Source organism: Natrix helvetica, assembly GCF_964273705.1.
Source record: "Natrix helvetica genome assembly, chromosome: 2".
Classification (NCBI taxonomy): Eukaryota; Metazoa; Chordata; class Lepidosauria; order Squamata; family Natricidae; genus Natrix; species Natrix helvetica.
In genome coordinates, this window is record NC_138552.1 from 243656097 (window position 1) to 243678739 (window position 22643).

General features: G+C 36.9%; 1 protein-coding gene across 1 annotated transcript in view; it reads left to right on the plus strand.

Annotated features, from left to right (window-relative positions):
* USH2A (usherin) overlaps positions 1 to 22643 on the plus strand; it is a 507951-nt gene that overhangs the window by 386912 nt on the left and 98396 nt on the right. The window contains exons 52-57 of the mRNA XM_081943929.1: positions 2180 to 2322; positions 13628 to 13851; positions 15159 to 15369; positions 16319 to 16516; positions 18386 to 18540; positions 19372 to 19570. Coding sequence (XP_081800055.1) covers positions 2180 to 2322; positions 13628 to 13851; positions 15159 to 15369; positions 16319 to 16516; positions 18386 to 18540; positions 19372 to 19570 — 1130 coding nt within the window. The remainder of the gene's footprint in view (positions 1 to 2179; positions 2323 to 13627; positions 13852 to 15158; positions 15370 to 16318; positions 16517 to 18385; positions 18541 to 19371; positions 19571 to 22643) is intronic.

Consider the following 22643-nt stretch of genomic DNA (forward strand, 5'->3'; position numbering starts at 1 on the left):
GACACAAAACATATTGCTTTTAACAGCAGCAACAACAAATAGAGCAAGCAGTTGTCAATACCAGGCAATGGTTATTTTGTGGTTTTGTTACTTTTGTTTCCTGGAAAGAAATTCTTTTGTTTATATTCTTCTCCTTCATTTTCCATGTATGGCTAACAAAAACAATATTGGTCATTTTCTGCATGTATATATACAAACACACACAAAGAGAAAGAGACTCTGATTACCCCAAGGAAAATGTTAATGTGGGTCATTTTTTGATAAGGATAACAATTAACTAGGAAGACTCTTGGTTGTATTGAGAGCTTGGCTTGGAATGGATTCCATTTTGAGAGGTTAATGAGAAGGTTACTAATTCCTTATGTCTTATGTCTAATGGTCCTTTTATAAAACAATACAAAGGAATCTGTATTATTTCCAAGTGGTATAACTTGAAGGCCTTCAAAATTAGATTGAGTAAAATGCGGAAATGTGGTTAAGTATCTCAACAGATTATATCTCTTTCACTCCTTCTGATTGTTCTTATCATTTTTATTATTCATTTTATTTTATAAAGATTTATGCATGCCACTCTTTGCATGCATGTTATTTGGCCAGTTTGAAATGATATAAGACATGCATTTGCATTTTGCAAGTCAGGCAAAGCATAGTAATGTTATCAGTATATGGAAAGCAGAAAATATAGTTATGAATCCTCAAGCAGAGATGGGTTGGAATGAATGTGATAAAATTAATAGTATTAGCATTCAAGCATCATAATTTCTCTCCCTGCTGCATTGTGGAGAATGCAAACAATGTTCTTCCATGAGCGTGGTGTCAGAACATGGAATATGACTTTTTCCACGTGAAATTGCATATGCTCATCAAAGAAGACAGCTTTTTTAGAAGTTCTGCAATTGAATCTCCAGGCTGATTATTAAGTGTAGGAGAGATTTAAACACAGGTAGTAAAGAAAATATTTTAAGTGGCAATAACTGAAAGACAACCAGGACATATGTAGACTAAGAGATGTATAACCTTGAAACTGTCTACAACAGTAATCTTTTTTGAAAAATTATTATTGTTTTCCAGAGAGATTTATACATAGAAGAATAGAGAAGTTAATACAAGAAGTGTCATAGTACAGTCTTATGTCTGCAGCACATCTAATTCAATGCAATATATCCAAATACTTTTGACCTAAGTTGTGCCATCCAATCTCTGTCTCTTATATATCCTACTAAGCTTGTGAAGTTTTTAAACTGCAATTTTTATACTACATCATTAACTTCCATGTACTTTGATATTAAATGACATTGTAGGAGGACAGCTTTGTTAGTCTACGATAACCAAAAAGGAGGAAGAGTCTGGGTGGACCTTTTTGTTTAACACATTTTATTGAAAAGAATACAGTTTTTGTGAGCTACCTAGATTGCCTGCATTCCCCCCACATTTTCACCAATACCAACAGGTTCATATAAAGGTTTAGATGCACCTTCACACAATCTTCCTCAAAACTGATATATGCCACTATCTACCATCCATGCCTCACTGGATTCTACATAGAACAAATAGGCCAAACAGGTTTAGAAAAAGGTTAATGGACATAAGTTGGACATTAGGATTCAAAACAAGGATAAAATAATGCCAGAACATTTCTACCTCTCAGGACACTTCATTACAGATCTCAAAGTAACCACTTTTGGGGAGGTGTGTGTGTGTGTGTGTTTGTGTTTGTGTTTGTGTTTACCAGCACAATTTAGTAAGACATTGCTGATCTTACATTCTTTCAAAAATTCCTCTTGGAATGTGTCAACAAGTACAATGGATTTATAATACATTATATTTCTCGATTGATAAAATACAACTACTCTATATAACCATATTGCCTTCTGTTTTTCCCTCCCTTCTCCCCCACCCCCATGCTTCATCCTATTTAAATCCAACATCACATGCTTTTGAAGAAGTGAATTGGAAATCACAAAAATCTATGGTTTTGAATAAAATTATTGGTATGAAAAGATTTTATACCAGATTCCTGATATTTTATGAATAACTCCGGAAACAACACTATCCTACTTGCTATGTCCAAGACCAAATAATAGACAAGTAGATAATTTTATCAATAAAAGTCTATGTTATCTTTAAATGAGTGCTATCTAAATGAAAAGCTAAACTGGGTGTCTGTTGTAATTGAAAGCTCTTGCTGCTGGCGCATTCCTTTGTCAAGAAACCAGATTCGTTGTGGTGAGTCACTGCATAATGGCTTCAATCAGCAATATTGCGGTGGAAAAATAGAAAACAAAGTCACGCAACATGTCTCAAAATACAATTTTAAGTCAGGTACAACTCTCTTTAGCATTTTGCAGCATCTTATATTTGTTTCTTCTGGGGAGGGGGGTTTAACCTCGAAATACAAATTTGGAAAAACATGTCTGCCTTTGTTTAAAAGATAAATCATTTGACAATAAATTTTGAAATAAAAATAACATCCTGGGTAGGACATTCATTTTGGTAAGTGAAATTCTACCCAATAGTCACAATTGTAATTTGTCCCACATTGCTAAGACTTTTTTTTAATGTCATTCCATATTTTAACATTATTCTGAAACAACATGCATTTCCTATTGGTCAGTGTGACCTCTAGATATTTAACTCTCTTCTCTTTGTTGGAACCAGTTTTCTTTATCAAAATCTCTTGGACTTTGTATTGTCATATTTTTTAATCAGCATCTTTGTCTTTTGTTTATTAATTTTAAACTAGCTAATGTAATCTTTCTCCATTAAGTGTTTTATACTACTCTGGGCTCTTTAATATCAAAACTAACTTGCAGGCAAATGCCCTCAATTTATGATCAATTTTTTGGTCATATAGAGAGAATGAATCTGATTGAGTAAGCAGAAGAAATCACAACAATCAAGCAGATGGGAAAGACGAAAGTTGGTATGAAAAAGGACTGAGTTCCAATTCATTTCAAGAAATAATATATACAATCACCTTTCTAAGGATCTAACAGAAAAATAAATACGCGAAGGAAGGGTGAAAGGGAAAGGCTGTGAAAGTTAGAAAATGATGAATTTAGTGGAATTCAAAAAGAAAGTAGTGGAAAGTGTAAAGAATAAAATACCTGAATAATGCTGAATATGGAAAAATGCTTTACAGGGATAGAGAGTTATGGAGTTTCCTTCCTTCCTTCCTTCCTTCCTTCCTTCCTTCCTTCCCTTCTTCTCTTCTTCCCTCCCTCCCTCCCTCTCTCTCTCTCGTCTTTAATTACTTTTGCTTGTTCTTGTTTTGAGCTTTGCATAATACCACTTATCCTAAAAGGCTAAATTTTAGTTGGTATACAGTATGTATATAAAAATAACATTTTCAATAAATTCATGATAGTAGAAGAAAAATGTTTCTCTTCTCTCCTGACAAACTAAACCTAAACTGGAGCTGGTCTTCTGTCATTGAACTTATGTGAAACATTCAGTGCTTCAGCTCAGAGGAACACAGGAAACATTATCTTATGTTTTTTTTCTGAACTCTATCCCTTTTAAAGCAGCACAATGAGTGGCTGCCACTGGAAAGCATTGCTTCATAAAACATCTCTTTATGTACTTTATTACTTAAACTCTTTTTATTTGCCTGCAGGAGCCCTTTAACAAAATCACATTGAATTGACTTTCTCACACCAAATCAAATCTCCCTGGTCCCAGTACAGTTGTCTTTGTCAATATGTATTTTATAAATGGAGTGAATTAACAGATGCACTTGGAAAAGAACTGCTGGGGTAGCGTTTATGTTTTTACTGCTCTCTCTGGGCAAAATGAGTTGTGTGGGAGTGTAATACAGGTACCTTGGGATCAAAGACGTGTTCCTCATTTCATTGCGTGTTTACACAGATTAAATGCATGTGCTCTGCACCAGCATGGGTTTCAAAGTTTTGCTTTTTATTCCCCTCCCCAGCTTTTATATATAATATATATAAAACGTAACAATATTACATTTTTATGCATATCCTGCCTGAAGTAGCCAACTAAAAACAATAAGGTTGTAATTTATGCACGCTCACTAGGATTAAGCCCCATTGAATTCTGTGGGCCTCACAGCTCATTAGGCCTGGGTATGATTGGGCAGCAAATGTTTTAATTCCCCTGATGTCACTGAACTGCCGCATCCCACACCATTTGCCATTTTGGTTGGAGGTTGTCATTAGTGACACCTCAAAGGTCGCCACTGTCTTGATTAAATTACTTATTTTAAAAATATGACTATTTAGATATATTCCATTCTAAATTGCCGTGCTCTGCAGTAACCCTAAATGCACATTAGTGAAGCAAACATAGACTTTTCTTCTCATTTTCTTTTCCCTTTCTTCTCTTCTGGATGATTTTTGTTGTTGTTGTTGTAAAATTATAAAGTCCTCAAGATAACACATATCACTGTTGCTTCCATAGTCACAAAGAGCCATTTTCTTCAGTTGCTCTGTATAAAAAAGTAAAGAGCAATGTTGTTCTATCCAAGCATAGCACTTTCTATTTTTGAAACAACTTCTGATAGTTTAACCATGCACTGATTCTTCCTATACATGCAAAATTGCAATTGATTCTCTCTCTCATCAGCATGCTGTGCTCATTTTCTCCAAATGTGAAGACCTTTGCCTCCATAGGTAATTAGTAATGAGATGTCCCACTTTCATGTCTGCATGGGTAACATTTATCAGATCAGGTGGTAGAGGCTGGTAGCTACTACTCAGCATTTGGTTACATTCACCCCTTCTTTTTAATTGATGAGAAGCTATCTTTCTTTACTCATAGTTTTAGTTTAGCTTAATGTTATTATCATCTTTTTAAGGGGTACGAGAGATCACCTTCAGAATAGGTACTTGTAGGAAATAATGCAAATGATATAGTGCACAAGACTACAATAGTTTTCCCCCCTCTACATAAATAATAAATAATATAAATAAGGAAGAGAAGATGATACTGTTATCTGACATATTCTTCTAAAGAATTCATTTTACCATTAACTATATATAGAATTTTTAAAATTTGTACAAGTGTACAAGAACTCCTTGAAGTATCTCTGACATTTTTGTGTAAGATTCAGGCATAAAGTGTGATTTTGATGCCATAAAACTATACAGTACATTTAACTCAATCCTTTGAGTGGCTTCTTAAATATTATTGCTATTTTTTTTAACATCGATCTGATGTTGGATCCAATATACCTTTTAAAAGTTTTTGCTTGAAATAACTCATTTTAATGTTAGGTAGAATTATTTTATTAGCAATGAACTCAGTCTATAGGTAGTCCTCAACTCAGAATCAATTGCTTAATGACTGTTTGGAGTTATGACGGAGCCCCCAAAAGATACTTACAATCAGTGGAACAGCTTTCCTCCAAAAATTGTGAATGCCCCAACACTAGAAGTCTTTAAGAAGATGTTGGATAGCCATTTTTCTGAAACGGTATAAGGTTCCTGCCTAGGCAGGGGGGTGGACTAGAAGACCTCCAAGGTCCCTTCCAACACTGCTATTGTATTGTATTGTACATGTGCATGATTGTGCACCAAAGAAGGGGCATGTAAAACGATACCCAGACCTTTGTTCCTCTACCTTAAAATTGTGGCTTCTCTGAGTCATATGATGGATGGGGAGAGGAACAAGGGATTGCATGAAAGGCAGGAAATTCAAAATGACCATCATGTGACCACAGCAGCAGCTGAGGCAGGCACACCTGCCACAAATTTCATTCTCTCAGGAATCAAGAGTCCTGGATTTTGGATGCATTCTGTAACATATCTCATTTGATGTACCTTTGTTCAAAAATCGTTGCCCATGATGCATCATTTCACCCAGTTAATAATAATGGCAACAATAGTTTAGTGATAGGTGAGAGAGAGAGAGAGAGAGAGGGAGAGGGAGAGGGAGAGAGAATGAATTCAAACAAATAATAACAATGATTAAAGAGATTAATGGTGGCATAAAGAAACTTCTGCACCATAGAACAGTTGATCTGATTAATGTTGGGGATGTTTATGCAAACACTTAGAAATATTAAAAATCTTGAAGCATCTATAGCTGCCCAATTAATATGGAGGATATAATTTGTAAAGAAAATAAACTTGAGTAATGATGATAAATTAATAATCAACCAGTCTACTTCTATAGGACCCTTTTGTTTTTAAGAAAACTTAAATTTGCTATTTGTATATGTATTTTATGTTCTGTTTCACTTAAGCTTCTAAAACGGAGGCAGTACTGGATTAGTCAGTCACTTATATGATATGAAACAGTGAAATCTTTCCTAGAAGACCAAAAATGGTGTTTACTTGGGTTCACATAAACTTCATCAAAAGCAATTGCAATTAAACTAAACCATATCCTTTTTCAATATGTGTGTTTTCTTTATCATTTTCCTAATGCTCAGTTGTGATAATCATATCCAAAAAATAGTTGAATTAACACTGATTCTTTGGGTTGGAGTATGAAATAACAGGTCGAAGTTCTGTGAAGAAATTGCCATTGGAATAATCCCAATTCAATGCACTGAGACTTCTGATTAACATGGTGTAATCTGCACATATTTACCTGAAACACAAAGCTTGTTGTAATCTATACATATGGTGTAATCTATACATATTTACATGCTGTAATCTGTGCATATTATCCTGAAACATAAACACTCAATTAAGAATGGCTTCGGAAGGCTTAACTTGTGCTGTTTCCAGACCATATCATTTTGTCGTGTTAATACATTTTGGTGAATTTGTGAATTGAAATTGGAAACTGTTTCATGTGGTGGGTTCTCCTTTATGCTGGCACTTGCAAAAAAAAATCTGAATTTTATTTATTTTTTGTGGGTGATTGTTTAAAAAGTTGGATTTTTTTTCCTTTAAAAAGAGAAATCAGTCCTCCAATGAGAAATGGGCCTTTTCTTATCCCATTCCATACTACCATAGGCATATTTTCAACTGTGCATTCTCTGTGTCAATAGTCAAGGATCAAATGCCATGTCTGATAAATTAGGGTAAGGTCAAAGGCTATGCTGTTTGGTTTCAGAAGGATGTCTGTTTCTGAATTTGCAGCAGCTCATTCATGCTGAAGTGATGCACTATGGGAATTACTACCAAACTCTGCTCAGCAACATCTGCTCTCCCTAAGTGAGTTAGTGCACGTCAGACATCTTTATGTCAGAATATTGCAGTGATGGATGCAGTCTTCAGAAAATGCTGCATAAAAATCTGGTGTGCCGTTCTGGCCATTAAATGAAATTACTATTTAAATTAATGGCGCTGTCACAGTTTATCTGTGCAAAGAATGAACGCTGATTAGGGTATTAAGTAATTAGCAATTTATCACGCTGGAACAAGGTTGATAATAATTAAAGAAGTAATGGTTTACCAAAGAAACTAGAAAGGGAGTCACTTCTTGTTATATGAGTGAAATCTTGGCTAAAATATTATTCAGTCAAACAAAGATGAGATTCTTAGTGGTAGAATGTAGCTTTCTCTTTCTGTCCTAGCATAAAAGCAATTCATTAGCAAAAGTTTACTTTGCAGGTCCAAAGAGTGTCTAAATTAAAATGCTCTCACTTGTTATTTAAAAAGAAATCACTGTATGATGTAATCACATATAATCACATATTTTGGAGGAGGATAGGAAAGGAGCAATGATTGTATTGTTTTATACTTTTTAAGATTGTAAGCTTTCCAGAATTACCTCATGGTAAGATGAGCAGAAAACATATTTAATAAATAAATAAATAAACCTTTGGTTAACTTGTCATACCTATTAAACTGCTCAGGATTCAATCCTCAGGTGAACCAGTGCTAGGCTACTACACATAGTAGACCTATGCCATGGACTCTGGATTGGCTGCTGATACATTTCAAGGTGGAATATCAAGTGCTACTTTTAACCTATAAAGCCCCATACATCTTGGTGCCAAGGTATCTTCAGTGGAAACCATCCCTGTCATTTACAAATAACCTGGGGAAAATAATGCCATAAAATCAGGAGGTGAAAGTGGAGGTTCTTCTCTGTTGTAGCTGCATGTTTTGAAATTGTCTTTCACTTACCTATCTCATTGGCCTTCTGGAATTTATATTTATTTTATATAATTGCATTTATATTTAAGTTTTTCCATCTTTATATATAGTTATGTTGTGGCTCCCTTCATTCCATATTCCACCCTTTCTGTTGATTAAACCCATAAATCACAACTTCATTTTTTCTAAAAATTTCCAGTCACTAGTTCTTGTCTAGTTCTTGTCTTTTCTCTAATCAAGCGAGCCAATTTTGTCATCTCTTCAAATTCTATCATTTTCACCAACCATTCCTCCATTGTGGATATTTCAAAGTTTTTCCATCTTTGTGCGTATAATAATCTTCCTGCAGTGATCATGAACAAAGTATATTCTATAGTCTTTTGCAGTTGCCTATCCATTAGTCACAAAAAAAAATCTCATTTCAATTGAATATTAATATTTAAAATTCTTCGTTGTCACTGTATGCATTTAACCCTATAAGCCAGTGTCTAGTGGTTAAAGCATCAGGCTTAAAACTGGGAGACCATGAGTTATAGTCCCTCCTTAGCAGAGGTGGTATTCAGCGGGTTCTGACCAGTTCTGGAGAACTAGTAGCAGAAATTTTGAGTAGTTCAGAGAACCGGTAAATACCAACTCTGACTGGCCCCACCCCCATCTATTCTCTGCCTCCCGAGTCCCAGCTGATCAGGAGGAAATGGGAATTTTGCAGTAACCTTCCCCTGGAGTGGGGAGGGAATGGAGATTTTACAGTATCCTTCCCCTGCCATGCCCACCAAGCCACTCCCACCAAACCATGCCATGCCCATGAAGCCACACCTACAGAACGAGTAGTAAAAAATTTTGAATCCCACCACTGCTCCTTACCCAACTGGATGACCTTAGTTCAGTCACTGTCTCTCAGCCTAACTCACCTCTCAGGATTGTTTTTGTGGGAATAATAGGAGGAGGAAGATGTGTTAGGTATGTTTGCCCCCAAGTTATTCTAAAAAATAATAAAGGCAGGATACAAATATTTTTTTAAAAAAAACCTCCTACAGTCCTTTGTTGATAGTAGAAATAAAATGAATTGAAATAAAAGACATCCAGAGAATAAAATTGCTTACTACTGTGTAAGTAGAATGGAAAAATTAATCAGTTCATTCACATATTACCCTCTCAGGGTTCAATAATGTGGATTTCTTATAACGAAACCAATGTCTGATAGTATATAAGATTAAACTGTCTTGTTTTAAAAGTTTGGTTCCACTCTGATATTATATCATTACATGCATTTGAATTTAACTAACTCCATAAATAAAATCACTTTGTTGATTGCATGGTTGCGTTAATCATTAGGTTTATTATATCAGATAAGGTCTCTGTTAGATACTTGCTCTAACTTCAGTGGTTTCCACCAAGGTGCTCTGTTCTGGTGGGAACAGAGGTTTAATCCTATTGGTCGAAGGGTCTGACAGCTCCCTATAAAAGGGCTGCTGTCAGACTCAACCTTCACTGGATTGTTCTCATTTGTACTTAATAAAGAGCTGTTGTTACTGTTAAGCCAGTGTGTGCCTATCCATTACCCAATCTAACACTGGTGATGAAGGTGGGATTGGAAGGCAACTAGGTGAACCGAAAGAGCATAGCAATCCAGCAAGTACATCCAGCTGGCAGCTCAGCGCGGCTTCGAGCAGCATTTTTGAGTGGCAAACTCAAAAGCGCCCTCTGAACACAAAATGGTCATGCACGCCCCACCGACTCTGTACGACCCAGTCACTGAGCACTGGGACTTGTACATGCTACGGTTTGACTGCTTCCTTGAGGCAAATGACTTCATGGGCCTTTCTGAAGGCTGCAAGAAAAACATGTTCCTTGGATACTATGGCCGGGAAGTGTTCGAGATGGCAAAAGACCTCTCTGAGCCAACACCGCTACAATCAGTCACCTGGTCCATGCTTCAGCAGACGCTGAGAACCCACTATGCACCCAATATGTCCAAGCACATTCACCGGCATGAGTTTAACATGAGAAACCAGAAGGAGGGCGAGTCAATTAATGAGTACATTGCGGCGCTCCGCAAGGCTGCAGCGTACTGTGAATTCTGAGACCTGGACGAGCTGATTCTGGACCGCATAATTTGCGGCATGCAGGACATTAACTTGCAGAGGAGGTTACTTGCTAAATCTAACCTCGCATCCAAATCAGCCTTCAAATCTCCTGAAACTCTGCAGTGCCAAAGTGCTCCACAAGACTCGCGAAAGAGTACATGTGTACATCGCAAGGTTACAGAGCCCGAGAGCTCAGAAGGCGAGGAAGATGACAGCTGCCGCATGTGCAGTAGCTGCGTCCAGGCAGCGTGCAAATTCAAACCACGTCTCCTGCCTTGCACTAGCTGTGGAGGAGACCATGCCAGATCAGCTTGCCATTTCCGCAATGCAACCTGCCAGCGCTGCGAGCGAAAGGAGCACATCGCCAAGGTGTCCCGGAGTGAATTCCCTGCCACTGCCTGGCAGCCTAGAAGTGCACCAAACCACCAACAGAGGCCCAAACGAGAGGCCTGGCAGAAGCCACCACAGTGCTCAGAAGGCGACAATAGAGTCACCTACCAAACGTCAATCGGACAAGTCTGCACCAGGCGGCCAAAATAGCTGAAGGTCACAGTCCGTATCGAGGACTTTCCATGTGAGATGGAGATTGACCCCGGGTTATCTATCTATGCCATGGTCTACCCTAAATCAGGCTATCCCTAGCCTAAAGAAGCAGCATCTTCGCACCCCTGACATCTGCCTATGTGATTACCAGGGAAACTGGGTCCTTATCGTGGGCATAGGCAGGTGAAGTTCAATGTTCGATGACATTTTGGTATCGGCTGCAAATGAGGCACAACTTTTAAAACGTGTACGAACAGTTTTGGCTTGAATTAGAGACAAAGGTCTCCGTCTCAAAAAAGAGAAATGCCAAATTAACATGCCAAGAGTTGAATTCTTAGGGTACCTAATCGATGGCTCTGGGATTTACCAACCACACAAAAAATCAAAGCAATTCAGGACACCCCGACACCTTGCAATCAAACCAAGCTGCAGGAGTTCCTCTAGCTCCTTAATTTGGACGCCTACTCAAAATGGTTAGAGATAGTCCTGATGACCTCCACTATGGCAAAAGCAGCCATCAAGGTGCTACGGAGTCTTTTCTCCACACATGACCTGCCCGACATCTTGGTCTCTGACAATGGGCCCCAATTCACGGCCATGCAATTTGAGACCTTCCTAGCAGCTCAGGGAATCAGGCATGCCCTGGTCGCACCATTCCATTTGGCCTCCAATGGTCAGGCGGAGAGAATGGTGAGATCTGCAAAAGAGGCCCTCTCTAGGATGGGACCGGGTGATTGGCAAACACGGGTTGACCACTATTTGCTCATTCAGCACATCACACCCAGTGCCACTACAGGGAGAAACCCTTCCGAGATTCTCATGGGTCACCAGCTAAAGTCCCACTTATACCGGCTATACCAAAATTATTCTGCCTCGTCGCCCCCAGACTCCGCAAGCAAGATTCGGACATTTAGCATAGGGGATTCAGTATACACCCACAACTATGCCGGGGGAACTCTGTGGATTTCTGCCACAGTGATAGGCATCACCGTCCCTCGCTCTTACCTCCTAGAGCTCGAGGATAGTAGGAATTGGAGAAGGCATATTGACCAACTCCGTGGCCATCTCTCCAACTCCACTCTTAGACAACCAGAGGTAACTCCTGCATGAGTTAGCCAAAGCTCTACCCAAAAGGAGCAAACACTCACTCCTTCCACAGCCAGCTCAAGCCCAAGGATACCGGGAAACTTATCTGGTTATGTTGCAGGCCCGCAGCGAGCTCTGAGCGAACCGGCTCTAGAAGCTCCAGCCACGGCCTGTGAAAGATTCCAGGAGCTTCCACCAAGCAGAGCTGCGGAGCAAACAGGTCCGTCCGACCTGTCCAAGGAAACCCCTCCTACTGAAATGCGCAGGTCAGGCAGAGCTACCCAAAAGCCCGCCTACCTGTGTGACTATGTAACAAGTAGGATTGTTCCATCCAAGAGGGGAGGGTGTTAGATACTTGCTCTAACTTCAGTGGTTTCCAGTAGTTTATAAAAACCCTGATAGCTTTCTGACATTCTCCTTGTTTGTGTCACTGGTTCTTCATATAAAAAAAAAAAAGAGTTCATACAATATTGATACAAATGCTACCTTTTTTTTCAAACAGAGGTTTAAGACTGTAGAGGCTGCCTTATTCCAAGCAAAGTTGTTGATTTGGCTAATTCAGTATGATTTATTTGGATTGGCAAAACTATTTCAGCCTGAGAAAGAGTAACTATGATTACCAGATGTTTACTTCATTTGTTAATGGAGATACTCAAGACAGAACTTCAAAACCTCTGTATAGATTCAAGAGCTGAACTTTGGTCTGCCCAATTAGATGGCTTGACCTTACTTATTCTCTTTCCAGATTGCCTTTCTGTCTTTAGCAAGTTATAGCTCTCCTAAAATTAGTTTGTGTAAATACTGAATCACAATATTATCAAGGACTACTGACAGATTGAATGCATTAATTAAAATTAGTTTCCAAAGTGTCCATATATACCCTTAAATCCAAGCCTGTTATTCTATACACCCTTGGACAATTTGGAAAACATAATATTTCTTCTGAGAAATATAGAACACTTGTGTAATTTACAGGCACTGTATATTGTTCTGATCAATGCTTAATATCATTGAAAATATATATTGTGAGCATGGCCTATTTTTGTGTCTATTTTATTCTTGTAACACAGGAGTTGGCTTCCACAAGAAAGAATTTAAGAATAGGAACAAACTCAACTTAAATTATGTTTCATATCTTTACTTATGAATTTTTGGAACCCATTTTTAATCTCTGGCATACAGAATGACAACTATAACAAAGCAGTGCTTTAAAGAATATGCATAAATCACAGTAAAATATTGTGGCTTGAATACAATCATGTCCAATCAGCAGTGGAAAGACATTTGAACTGGTGGAACCTTGCCTCCAGTGCATCTCCCAGATCCCTTTTGCAATGTTGAAGGACCACCTGGAGATGAGAAAGAGGAGATACCTCCGTTTTTGAAAGAAAATAGCAAAATGCTAACACTTTTTCTTGAGAAATGAATTGGAGAAGAAACAAAATTAGACTAGAACTCAGAAATACTAATGTATAGACATTAAGGGAAACTGCCTATTCCTAATAAATCTATGCTACATTTTATATGACTTTAGAAAACCTGCCTTTCACTGATTCATTTGTTGACAAAACTGGGGAGGGGGGGTTGTTTTGTTTTTTGATAAGCAATCTAATTTTTTTAATTGAAAAAAATAAGTGAATATGGAATATGGCACATATGATCTACAAATGTTACACTCTGCAACCTATGCAAAAAAAGGAGATTGCCGGCTCTTCAAGATTAGTCACTAAACAAAGGCCTCTCTGACATGTTAAACTCAACATTAAGATGCCTTTCCTATGTTTCAATAGCTGCATCATGCTGGTACTTTTATGGTGAATTTTATAGCATTCTTGGAATTTCCTTCACTTTCTCCTCTTCTTGCCTTCATGCAGAATATTTTCTTTTTTTCAGGAGTGTTCCGTTGTAGACATGAATATGTGAATATGTCAAGTATAGTATGCTGCTCAGCCTTCAGTGGTGAAACTAAAGCCCACATTAAAAAGAATAACTCAGTGCCATTAAAATGCTGTGTGATTGAACTTATTCCAGGGAGCGAAGAATGTTGTAATGGACTTGGATATAATCCCTTGAAATATGTTTGCGCTGACAGGATTTCATCTAGAATGATGATGAAGGTAATTGATAGAAAACCTCTTGGTGGTTCTGATTTGACAATGGGAAGAGAAATACATTGTTCATAACTATTTTTGTAAAATAGGAATATAAAAACTCCTCTGTGCATTATTCATTTTTGCATTACATCCATATTAATACCAAATGAGTTTGCCATGATTGATGTTATTGCAGTGAATTCTAAAGGAATTAATAATGATTAGCTGCTTCTTGTAAAGTGTTGTTCAGCACTTCAGATTAGTATAAAGGCTAAAAGTTAACACTTTGGCCTGGCTGAAAAATGTGCATATGTATATATAGTAATGTTCACTTGCTTATTTGGTTGTTTCATCATATAGCCAGTGATTTCTTAAAGTTTGCATTAGGTTTTCATGGGCAATAAACATATATGGTATCTATGTATGAAGGGGTGGGAATGCCAAAATGTATCATTTTAACATTATGGACATATGAGCACAAGAAAGAAGAAATATTAAGCAGTCCAAACTATCAAATTCTAAAACAAAAATATTGATTAAAATGAAACATCTGTAAAGGCAAAGTAAAGGTTTTCCCTGTCCAGTCATGCCCAATTTAGGGGCTGGTGTTCATATCCATTTCCTAGCCAAGGGAAACATCATTGTCTGAAGACACTTCTGTGACTGAAGTGTACATAACACTTCAGTCACGTTCCCAACACGTTCCCAACAAAGTGGTACCTATTTATCTACTTGCATTTGCATGCTTTCAAACTGTTATTGGTAGGTGGGCACAACCTGGGACAAATAACAGGCGCTCATCCCGTCATGTAGTACTTGCATCTTGAACCCAGGCTGTCAACTTTCCAGCTGATAAGCTCAGCGTCTTTAGCCACTCAGCTATGAAATACATATTAAAAATCAACAACTCAGTGAAGTGTAATGAAGTTAGAAGGTTCCAGAGGGTTTCAATAAGACCCAATAAACCATTAAGATTGGTGCCAGGAAGAGCTTTCTAAAGAAGGGATTCCAAACCGGGAAGTGACTCACAAAAATGACAATCTGCAAGTAGACACCTACTGAATTGTAGCATTTGGGAACTTTTCTCTTTGCTTCCTGTCTCAAAAATGGTACATTAAAACATAAAGCCAATAGGATTTAAAACAGTCTTTAAAAAAATTATAAATAAACTTTTAAAAAATGATCCAATTGAAATATAGTAAGGTGAGATATTGGCATTTCATGAAAGGTACCATTATAAGAGCTTGGAAATGTGTATCAGAAAATTGTCTGTGCATGTCTATTTAAGTTGTTTTTAAAGGTCTTCAAAAGTTTGGTAACTATTGTTATAGATAAAAGAAGAATCGAAATGCATCCCACTGTGTCCTAGATCTACTGAAGAAGTAACATACTGTGGACAGTGTAACTTTGATGAGCATACTTGTTTATGTGCTTGGATAAAGAGTTCCCGTAGTTATACAAAAAATAGAGAAAATAAAAGTGTATGCCCGTCTTTGGAGGAAAAGATTTATGCAGGAGGCCCAACTCAGTATTCATTCAAAGGTAAAATAATATGTGATGACTCATTAACTAAAGGTTGTAAATTCTGAAATCAATTCAGTGATGTATCATGTGGCCTCTTTGGAAATTGTTTTGAAGTGAATCAAATCTTTTTATCAGTACATTGATAGATATCAATACAATGCTAATTATAATTGGAATGATATATATTGTAAATGTAGGAGTCTGAATCAAACTAAGAGTTCATCAAACGAAGGGATTACCAAAAATTCACCTCTCCTATCTTCATAATGAGCCCAGATTTCTGAAACAGGTCACCTATACCCATCATAATTTATAACTGATTATTAAAATAAATAAACCTTTTGAATAAATGCTTTGCAATGCACATGAGTGTGTACATGATACATCTATGTGAATCATTAAAGCAGCTGCTTCTTTTTCTAAACTCACATCTCTGAAAACATATGTACAATCTTGGTTTGCATGCGGTCTCCATAATTTGAAATCTATCAGAGATAATGGTGCAAATTCATCCCTTAACTATGGGGGCTTTGAGAGGAATTGCTCCAAATCTTGCATCCTCTTGTGAGATTAGATATTTTAGATGCTGCAGTTAATGTATTTAAATTGTCATGATTATTGCTTCAATTACTTAAAAATGTGGCAAAACAACACTGTTACGTTGGTAGGTTCTTCTCGTTTCCCTATTTAATGCGCTGGACTTTCACCCCAAAGCCATCCGCTAAATGATTACACTTTCTACTATTTTTACAAGTGAGGGGAAAAAAATCCATTTTCTTTATCCCATGTATGTGTAATGAAGATTTGATTTATGCACCATTCTTCTAAGGTGCAAAGCTTATGGAATGAAAAGATGAATTCACAAATCTGAAAGTGAACCAGATTGAGTTAGATATATCTAAATAGAAGTCCGGTATACTTAGCATATAGATTGACAATAAACTCTTGTTAAATATTTTCCTTGTAGATAAGAATCTAGAACCTCATATTACATATGAATATAGGCTAGCTGTGTGGAACAAACATGGGAAAGGCTTTAGTGAAATGAACAGTGCAACCACTGAACAAGATGTCCCTGAAGGTGTACATCCACCTCATTGGACAAAAGTGGATAATCGTGAAGATGTAATATTTCTAACATGGAAGGAACCTTGTCAACCAAATGGTACAGTATTTTGGCAAACTACAATGTCTGATTTAGCATTTAACCAGCACAAGGTATTTTGGGAACAAAAACATTTATAGTAAAATAATATTGTGCTTAAGTATATCCCTAGTGTTTTATGTATCATCAAAAAACAATTTGTCTGTAGATAAATAAATATATATCATACACAAACATAAATATGTCCATATAAAAACATGATCATACACACAAATTTGTGTATGTGTATGTATAGACATATGCGTGTAATATATAGTGTGTATAGACACACACACACACACTTTGGTTTCAAAATCAAAAAGTGTTCAGGTGCACAGGAGTGTGAATATAGAATCTATCCATAAACCTTTAAAGCAGCTGGTCCTTTTCTTGGAGTAGCCATGTATTTCCCAGAGAAGACAGAATTCCTTTCAAATTCTAATGTCAAGTGCTATATTGTTCCTCTCAGGGGTGGGTTGCTGCCGGTGTTAACTGCCAGTTCTCTGCACATGCATCACAGTTGCCTATAAATTGTTCTGCACATGCAGAACATTTAAAAAGGACTAAAAACATGCAATGGCATGGGCGACTGGGGAATCGGTTTGGGGGGTGGCCAGCCTGTCATCCCTAATGGTTCAGTGACCCAGTCACAATTTCCACTACCGGTTACCCAAACTGGTGTGAACTGATAGCAACCCACCTCTGGTCATTCCTCCAAGTGCTCGAAAGGACCTTTGTAAATTATTTCAGGAAGGACAGACTCACTGGAGAAGAGCCTAATGCTGGGAAAGACTGAGGGCAAAAGAAGAAGGGGACAACAGAGAATGGGGTGGCTGGATGGAGCCACTGAAGCAGTAGGCATGAGCTTAAATGAACTCCAGAGGATGGCAGAGGACAGGAAGACCTAGAGTAACATTGTCCATGGGGTCGTGATGGGTCAGACATGACTTCGCAACTAACAACAACAACAAATTATTTCAAAATTCTGAAGTGTTGCACTTCAGAAGTGTAGGTGTATGTGGTTTTGTTTATTCATTCATACTAGTAAACAATAGCAAGTTTAATTACTGGAACTAGTTCCAGCTCTTCATCTTCACCAAAAAAAAAGTGCAATATAGAGTATAGCATAAAATGTAGCTCTACTTTTTTTCCCTGCCTTATCCTATTGGCATCTTGTTCATGACATTTCTCAACCCACAACTTTTACAGTTTCTCAGTTGAATGTAAAGTTACATTATGGTGAATGTTGTATGAACAAATCCTGGGCTCTTGTACTTTCTCTCTTTGTCTTCTCTGGCATAGATGCAAGGAAGAATTTAAAGTTGGTGCTCCTGTTTGTTTGATTGAAGTAGAGTTGAAGACTTCCTCTACGATACTGTGGATAATATCGTAGCTCATAAAAAAATATATGAAATTTATAAGACATTGTTTAAACTTGTATTTTTTTCAATAAAAATAACTGATTCTGTCCACTATCGCTCTATATTAAGATGTAACTTTAAAAAATAATTAATTAATTGAAAATTGAAAATTGAAAGGAAAGGTCCAAACATCCCAGAAGACAATAATGGCAAACTACCTCCATGTTACTTCCAAGTAATTTCTGGATATGTCCACAAAGTAACTAGGAGTCAAACTTAACTTGAGAAAGGAGAAGATGGAATAGTGTAACCAGAACGTACAGACCTAAAATTCATTCAGGGAATTGTAATAATATATTCAAAGTTTAAAAAAAGACATCCAGTATATTATTTATTCTTGGTATCGAGTTATGGTTCAAGCATATCTTTTTCTTATACAATCATTGTAATACTTTAGAAATTTAGTATATAATTATCTGGCATACATTTAATTCAAACAAGTGTTTTAATTTCCTTCTTTATTAATAAGGTATCATCATTTATTATATTATTCTCCGAAATGGAATTGAACATTTCAGAGGAAAGGAACTGAATTTCACGGATACCAGTGATATTCAACCATACCAGGAATACTCATATTTATTGCGTGCTTGCACTGTGGCTGGATGTTCAGACAGTAGCACGGTAGGTAAATCTTTCAATAAGTTGGTGACAGCATATCTTCTCCTTCATCATGTTGTAGCAGCCTTCAAGAGAGAACTGAAAATATGGAAACGTTTGTCTTTTGTCTACATATTTGGATGTTTTCAGAGAAACTCTACCAGCCACCTTGTGCTGTAGCCCAGCACAAGAAATGCGAGAAGTCAACCAGTTTGGCCAAACAGCATGTAATCCATGCTCTGAATTTTTAGCTCTGGTTGATGAAATCTTTTAAGTGAACTTCAAAGAATAGGGCATTGCCTGGCTTGGGAACTAAAAAAGGGTTGCCACACTGACATGGTTTTGATCACTTGTATCTCTTCTAATACAAGAGCTAATGAACCACTGCTCTCTGTACACCAGGAAACTGTCCTTAGCTCTGGAAGATGAGGAAGAAAGAACCATTCCTTCTGTTGCATCCCTAGACCATATTAAGGGTAGCAGGACTTCAGTGTTTATGGCAATAGTTGCTCATGATTCATGTCACAGGATATCAAACAGTTAACTATATGGAAAGGGATTAGCCAGCATTCTCTGGTAAGACAGTCTGCCTTCCAAAAGTTCCTTTCACCTAGCAAAATACAGAAAATCTGTTGTGATAAATTGTACACCTAGATTCATACGGAAATATATTCAAGGTCAGATTTCACTCTGAGGGGGGAAAATTTACCTAAGAAGAAAAATAACTTGTTCTACAGAGAGCCATGGTAATGACATGCCAGGACAAACAACAATATTTTAAACTAGAAGTGACATTCTCATTGATCAGGGTATCTTGTGTACTATTACAATAAATTGCTAATTTTTTGCATTCAGGTAATTGCAGTCACTGTCCAAGGAATTCCGGAGAATGTTCTGCCACCAACAATTATACCTCTAAATGCAACAACCTTGCATTTGAGTTGGGTGGCACCAAAGAAGCCAAATGGTTTAATCAAAGAATACCTCATCCATCAAATTGGAAGGGGACTTATATGTACTGGCCCTGCAGACCAGGTGCAGCATACCATCACAGGTAAGAATAGAAAGTTCTTCAAGGAAATGACATCACTGTTTTATTTAACTCCTCTTCTTATGTTAGTCTGTTTTTTAAACACTGCAATCCTTACAATGAACAACCCTTTAAGTAAATATATCAATTGAATTACAATTTCAGAACACCAATAGTAGCAATTTTTGAAAGTCCTTACAAATGTTTATTAACCCTTAATTAATAAGACTTTCCTCATCCTAGCATGTTAATAATAATGAACAATAATGATTAATTTCCATTGCCAATATTTTTATGTAATAACTTATCAATCACCTTTATAGGAGTATATTGTTGTTATGATTAGTTACACAATCAACCAGACGTTGAGACAGGATTTGGCATTTTTATTCACCTATTGAGTTCTTCCCAAAGACCTGGGATAGGCAGATGTTGACTATCTGGTCTAAAAGCTATCATCATCATCATAGGATGTAAACTCCTCCAAGTAAAGATGCATTTTGAATTGACTGATGGTGATTTTGTCCATGTTGATGCTGTTCATGTGGTGGTATTTTGGGATTATACCCAAGAATCCTATTTCTTCCTGATAAGGACCTGGTTTTTTTAAAGTAAAGCTTCCCTAAAAGCTGTCTTACCTGCAGAGAACCAAGTCCCTGTCACTGGTATTAAAATTGCAATTAATACATTGTCAGAAGTCAATTAGCAAATCAATTTTACTATGGTGCAGTATACGATTCCACAAAAGACATTGGAGAGAATAGCAATAAGATTGTCCAAGCAATATTTTCCAGAGATCTTTGGAGTCCTTCATACTGTATTTTAAACTATTGTGTCTTTCATTAGAAAGTCAGTGATGGTTTTTACAAATCCATTTGTCAAACTTCAAAAACTTAATCCAAAATATAACTTGTCATAACACAAACTCCTGGATTGTGTTAACTCTTGCCTTTCTCCCTAGCTTTTAAAATACTTGTACAGCTTTTTCAATAACTATTATTGCTTTGTGATATTATTAAGTATAGAACAAAATGAGTTAGTCAACCACCAATTAAAAAATGGAACAAAAATTCTGCTGAAAATATCCCATTTGCATCAGCGCCTGGTTAAAAAAGCTTAAAAACAAAAATACAAAAGGCGACATTTTCCCTTTTGCTACAGTCTTGTGCAAAACTAGGATATTACTTTATCCCCGAATTTTATAATTTAAAGTGGGGAGGGGTTGCAATGCAATGGCAGTTGCCAATGCATATTTATTCTTCTACACACTTCGGGTTAAAGAAACATAATTCCTTTAATGTAGCAAGGAACCCCACCCCTTTCCCTGATCAAGGCAAATTTGGTTTTTCATCTCAAGGAGTGATTGTGCTTCTGCAACGTGATAATTATTGCTCTGTAAATTCATGATGTGCGCTAAATCAACTGTGCTTTTTTCACATAGCTCAACTGTTTGAACTACCCATCGTTCCAGCTCCCGTGGGCCTATGTTTTGATTTTCTCATCTTCTTCTAAAACCTCTGCTGTTCCCAGAGCAACAGTTGAACATTAATGAAGCTGTAGCATTAAGCTTTCCCTGATACTTTGAATCCAAGGGCCTTACAAATTGCAGATGAGGCAGCTTACACCTTGCCTCTGCACCATTGTCTCACTGCTTATTTTTAATTACATCAAAGCTTTGAAAACATGATCCCATAAATGCTTGGTGGGAATTGTGGTGAATGTGTTCATCATGTGAAATCCATAAATTGCTTATAATCCTCTCAAGATGTTTAAAAAAAGCATTAAGTAATTGGAGACAGGAAGTCCTGAGTTAATTATTTAGAGGTGTTATCAGTGCTTTAAGTAAACTGAAGCATTTTCCACTAGCATCCTGACTTGAATGCCATTGGGATCAAGGGGCACCAGCCATCATCTTCTCATGTTCTCTAATGCAAACAGCAAATGGCAGCTTGTCAATAAAAGACCTTTTTATATCATTTATTAGTGAATATTTCCAGTAGTCTGTACAGAACAATTTGGATGACAGTTATTGCATTATTTCACTTGGTGTTACAATTCCTTTACAAATAACATTTCTAACATTTCTAGGAGGATGAGAAGAGTCTAAAATATTGGAGGGAGTGGAAGTATTAAAAGAAAACAAAGTCTGCTCATTTTGGTATCAAAATCAAAGTCAGAAATTCATTTTTCAAAGTCCAATATTAGATTTTAAGTGTTTCTAGAACTTATGGAATGGATGAAGGGTGTAATATTTTTCACTAAGACTTAAAGTTGGTTGAATAGTCTTTGATATTGGAATTGCATACATTGTACACATTTTGTGCCAGATTGCCAGAAGAGTTTCACAATTGTGTTCTTTAATTTCCATAGGAGTTGTATAAAACCAGCAAGAATTCCTATAATATCCTAAACCATAGTGGCATATATTTCTGTGGACCAGATACTAGTTCTTAATTTCAGCAATGCAGGCTTTAACCCATAAAAGATTGTATAGATAAGTACCTGTATTAAGGAGGTTTGCAAAATAGGTACAGCTTTAGAGAACTGCAAAAGCAAAAAGTCTAATTCTCAGCATTAAAATCTTGGTTATCGAGTAAATTGCACCAATGAGCTTATGACAGATTGTAAGATCTAGCATGTTCATCTATTTTCTTTAAAGAGTGAGAGATGCCAAACATGCAATCTGAAAAGATGCAGGTATAGTTGTTTTCTCAAATTTTTCATTTTTCAGAACATACCCTCTTGAGTCATCAGCCTGGTTTCTAAACATTCCTATGCTCACAAAGAAATTCCAAGATTTGGAATTTTAAAGGGATGGGGTGGGGGGAGGCCTCATTTGGCTGCAACATTAAGCTATGAATTGATGTTACAAGAATTAGCCCCAGTAAGTCATTGGCTGATATGCTGTCTCCCATATTTTTAATTAATTGCTTCTTGAGACACTTGAAAGAGTGCAAAAAGAACAAAGATGTTTAGGGGACTGAATGCTAAAACTTATGAACAATGGTTGCAGGAATTGGGTATGTCTAGTTTAATGAAAAGAAGGACTAAGAATGTCATGGTAGTGATGGTCCAATATCTAAGGGGCTGCCACAAA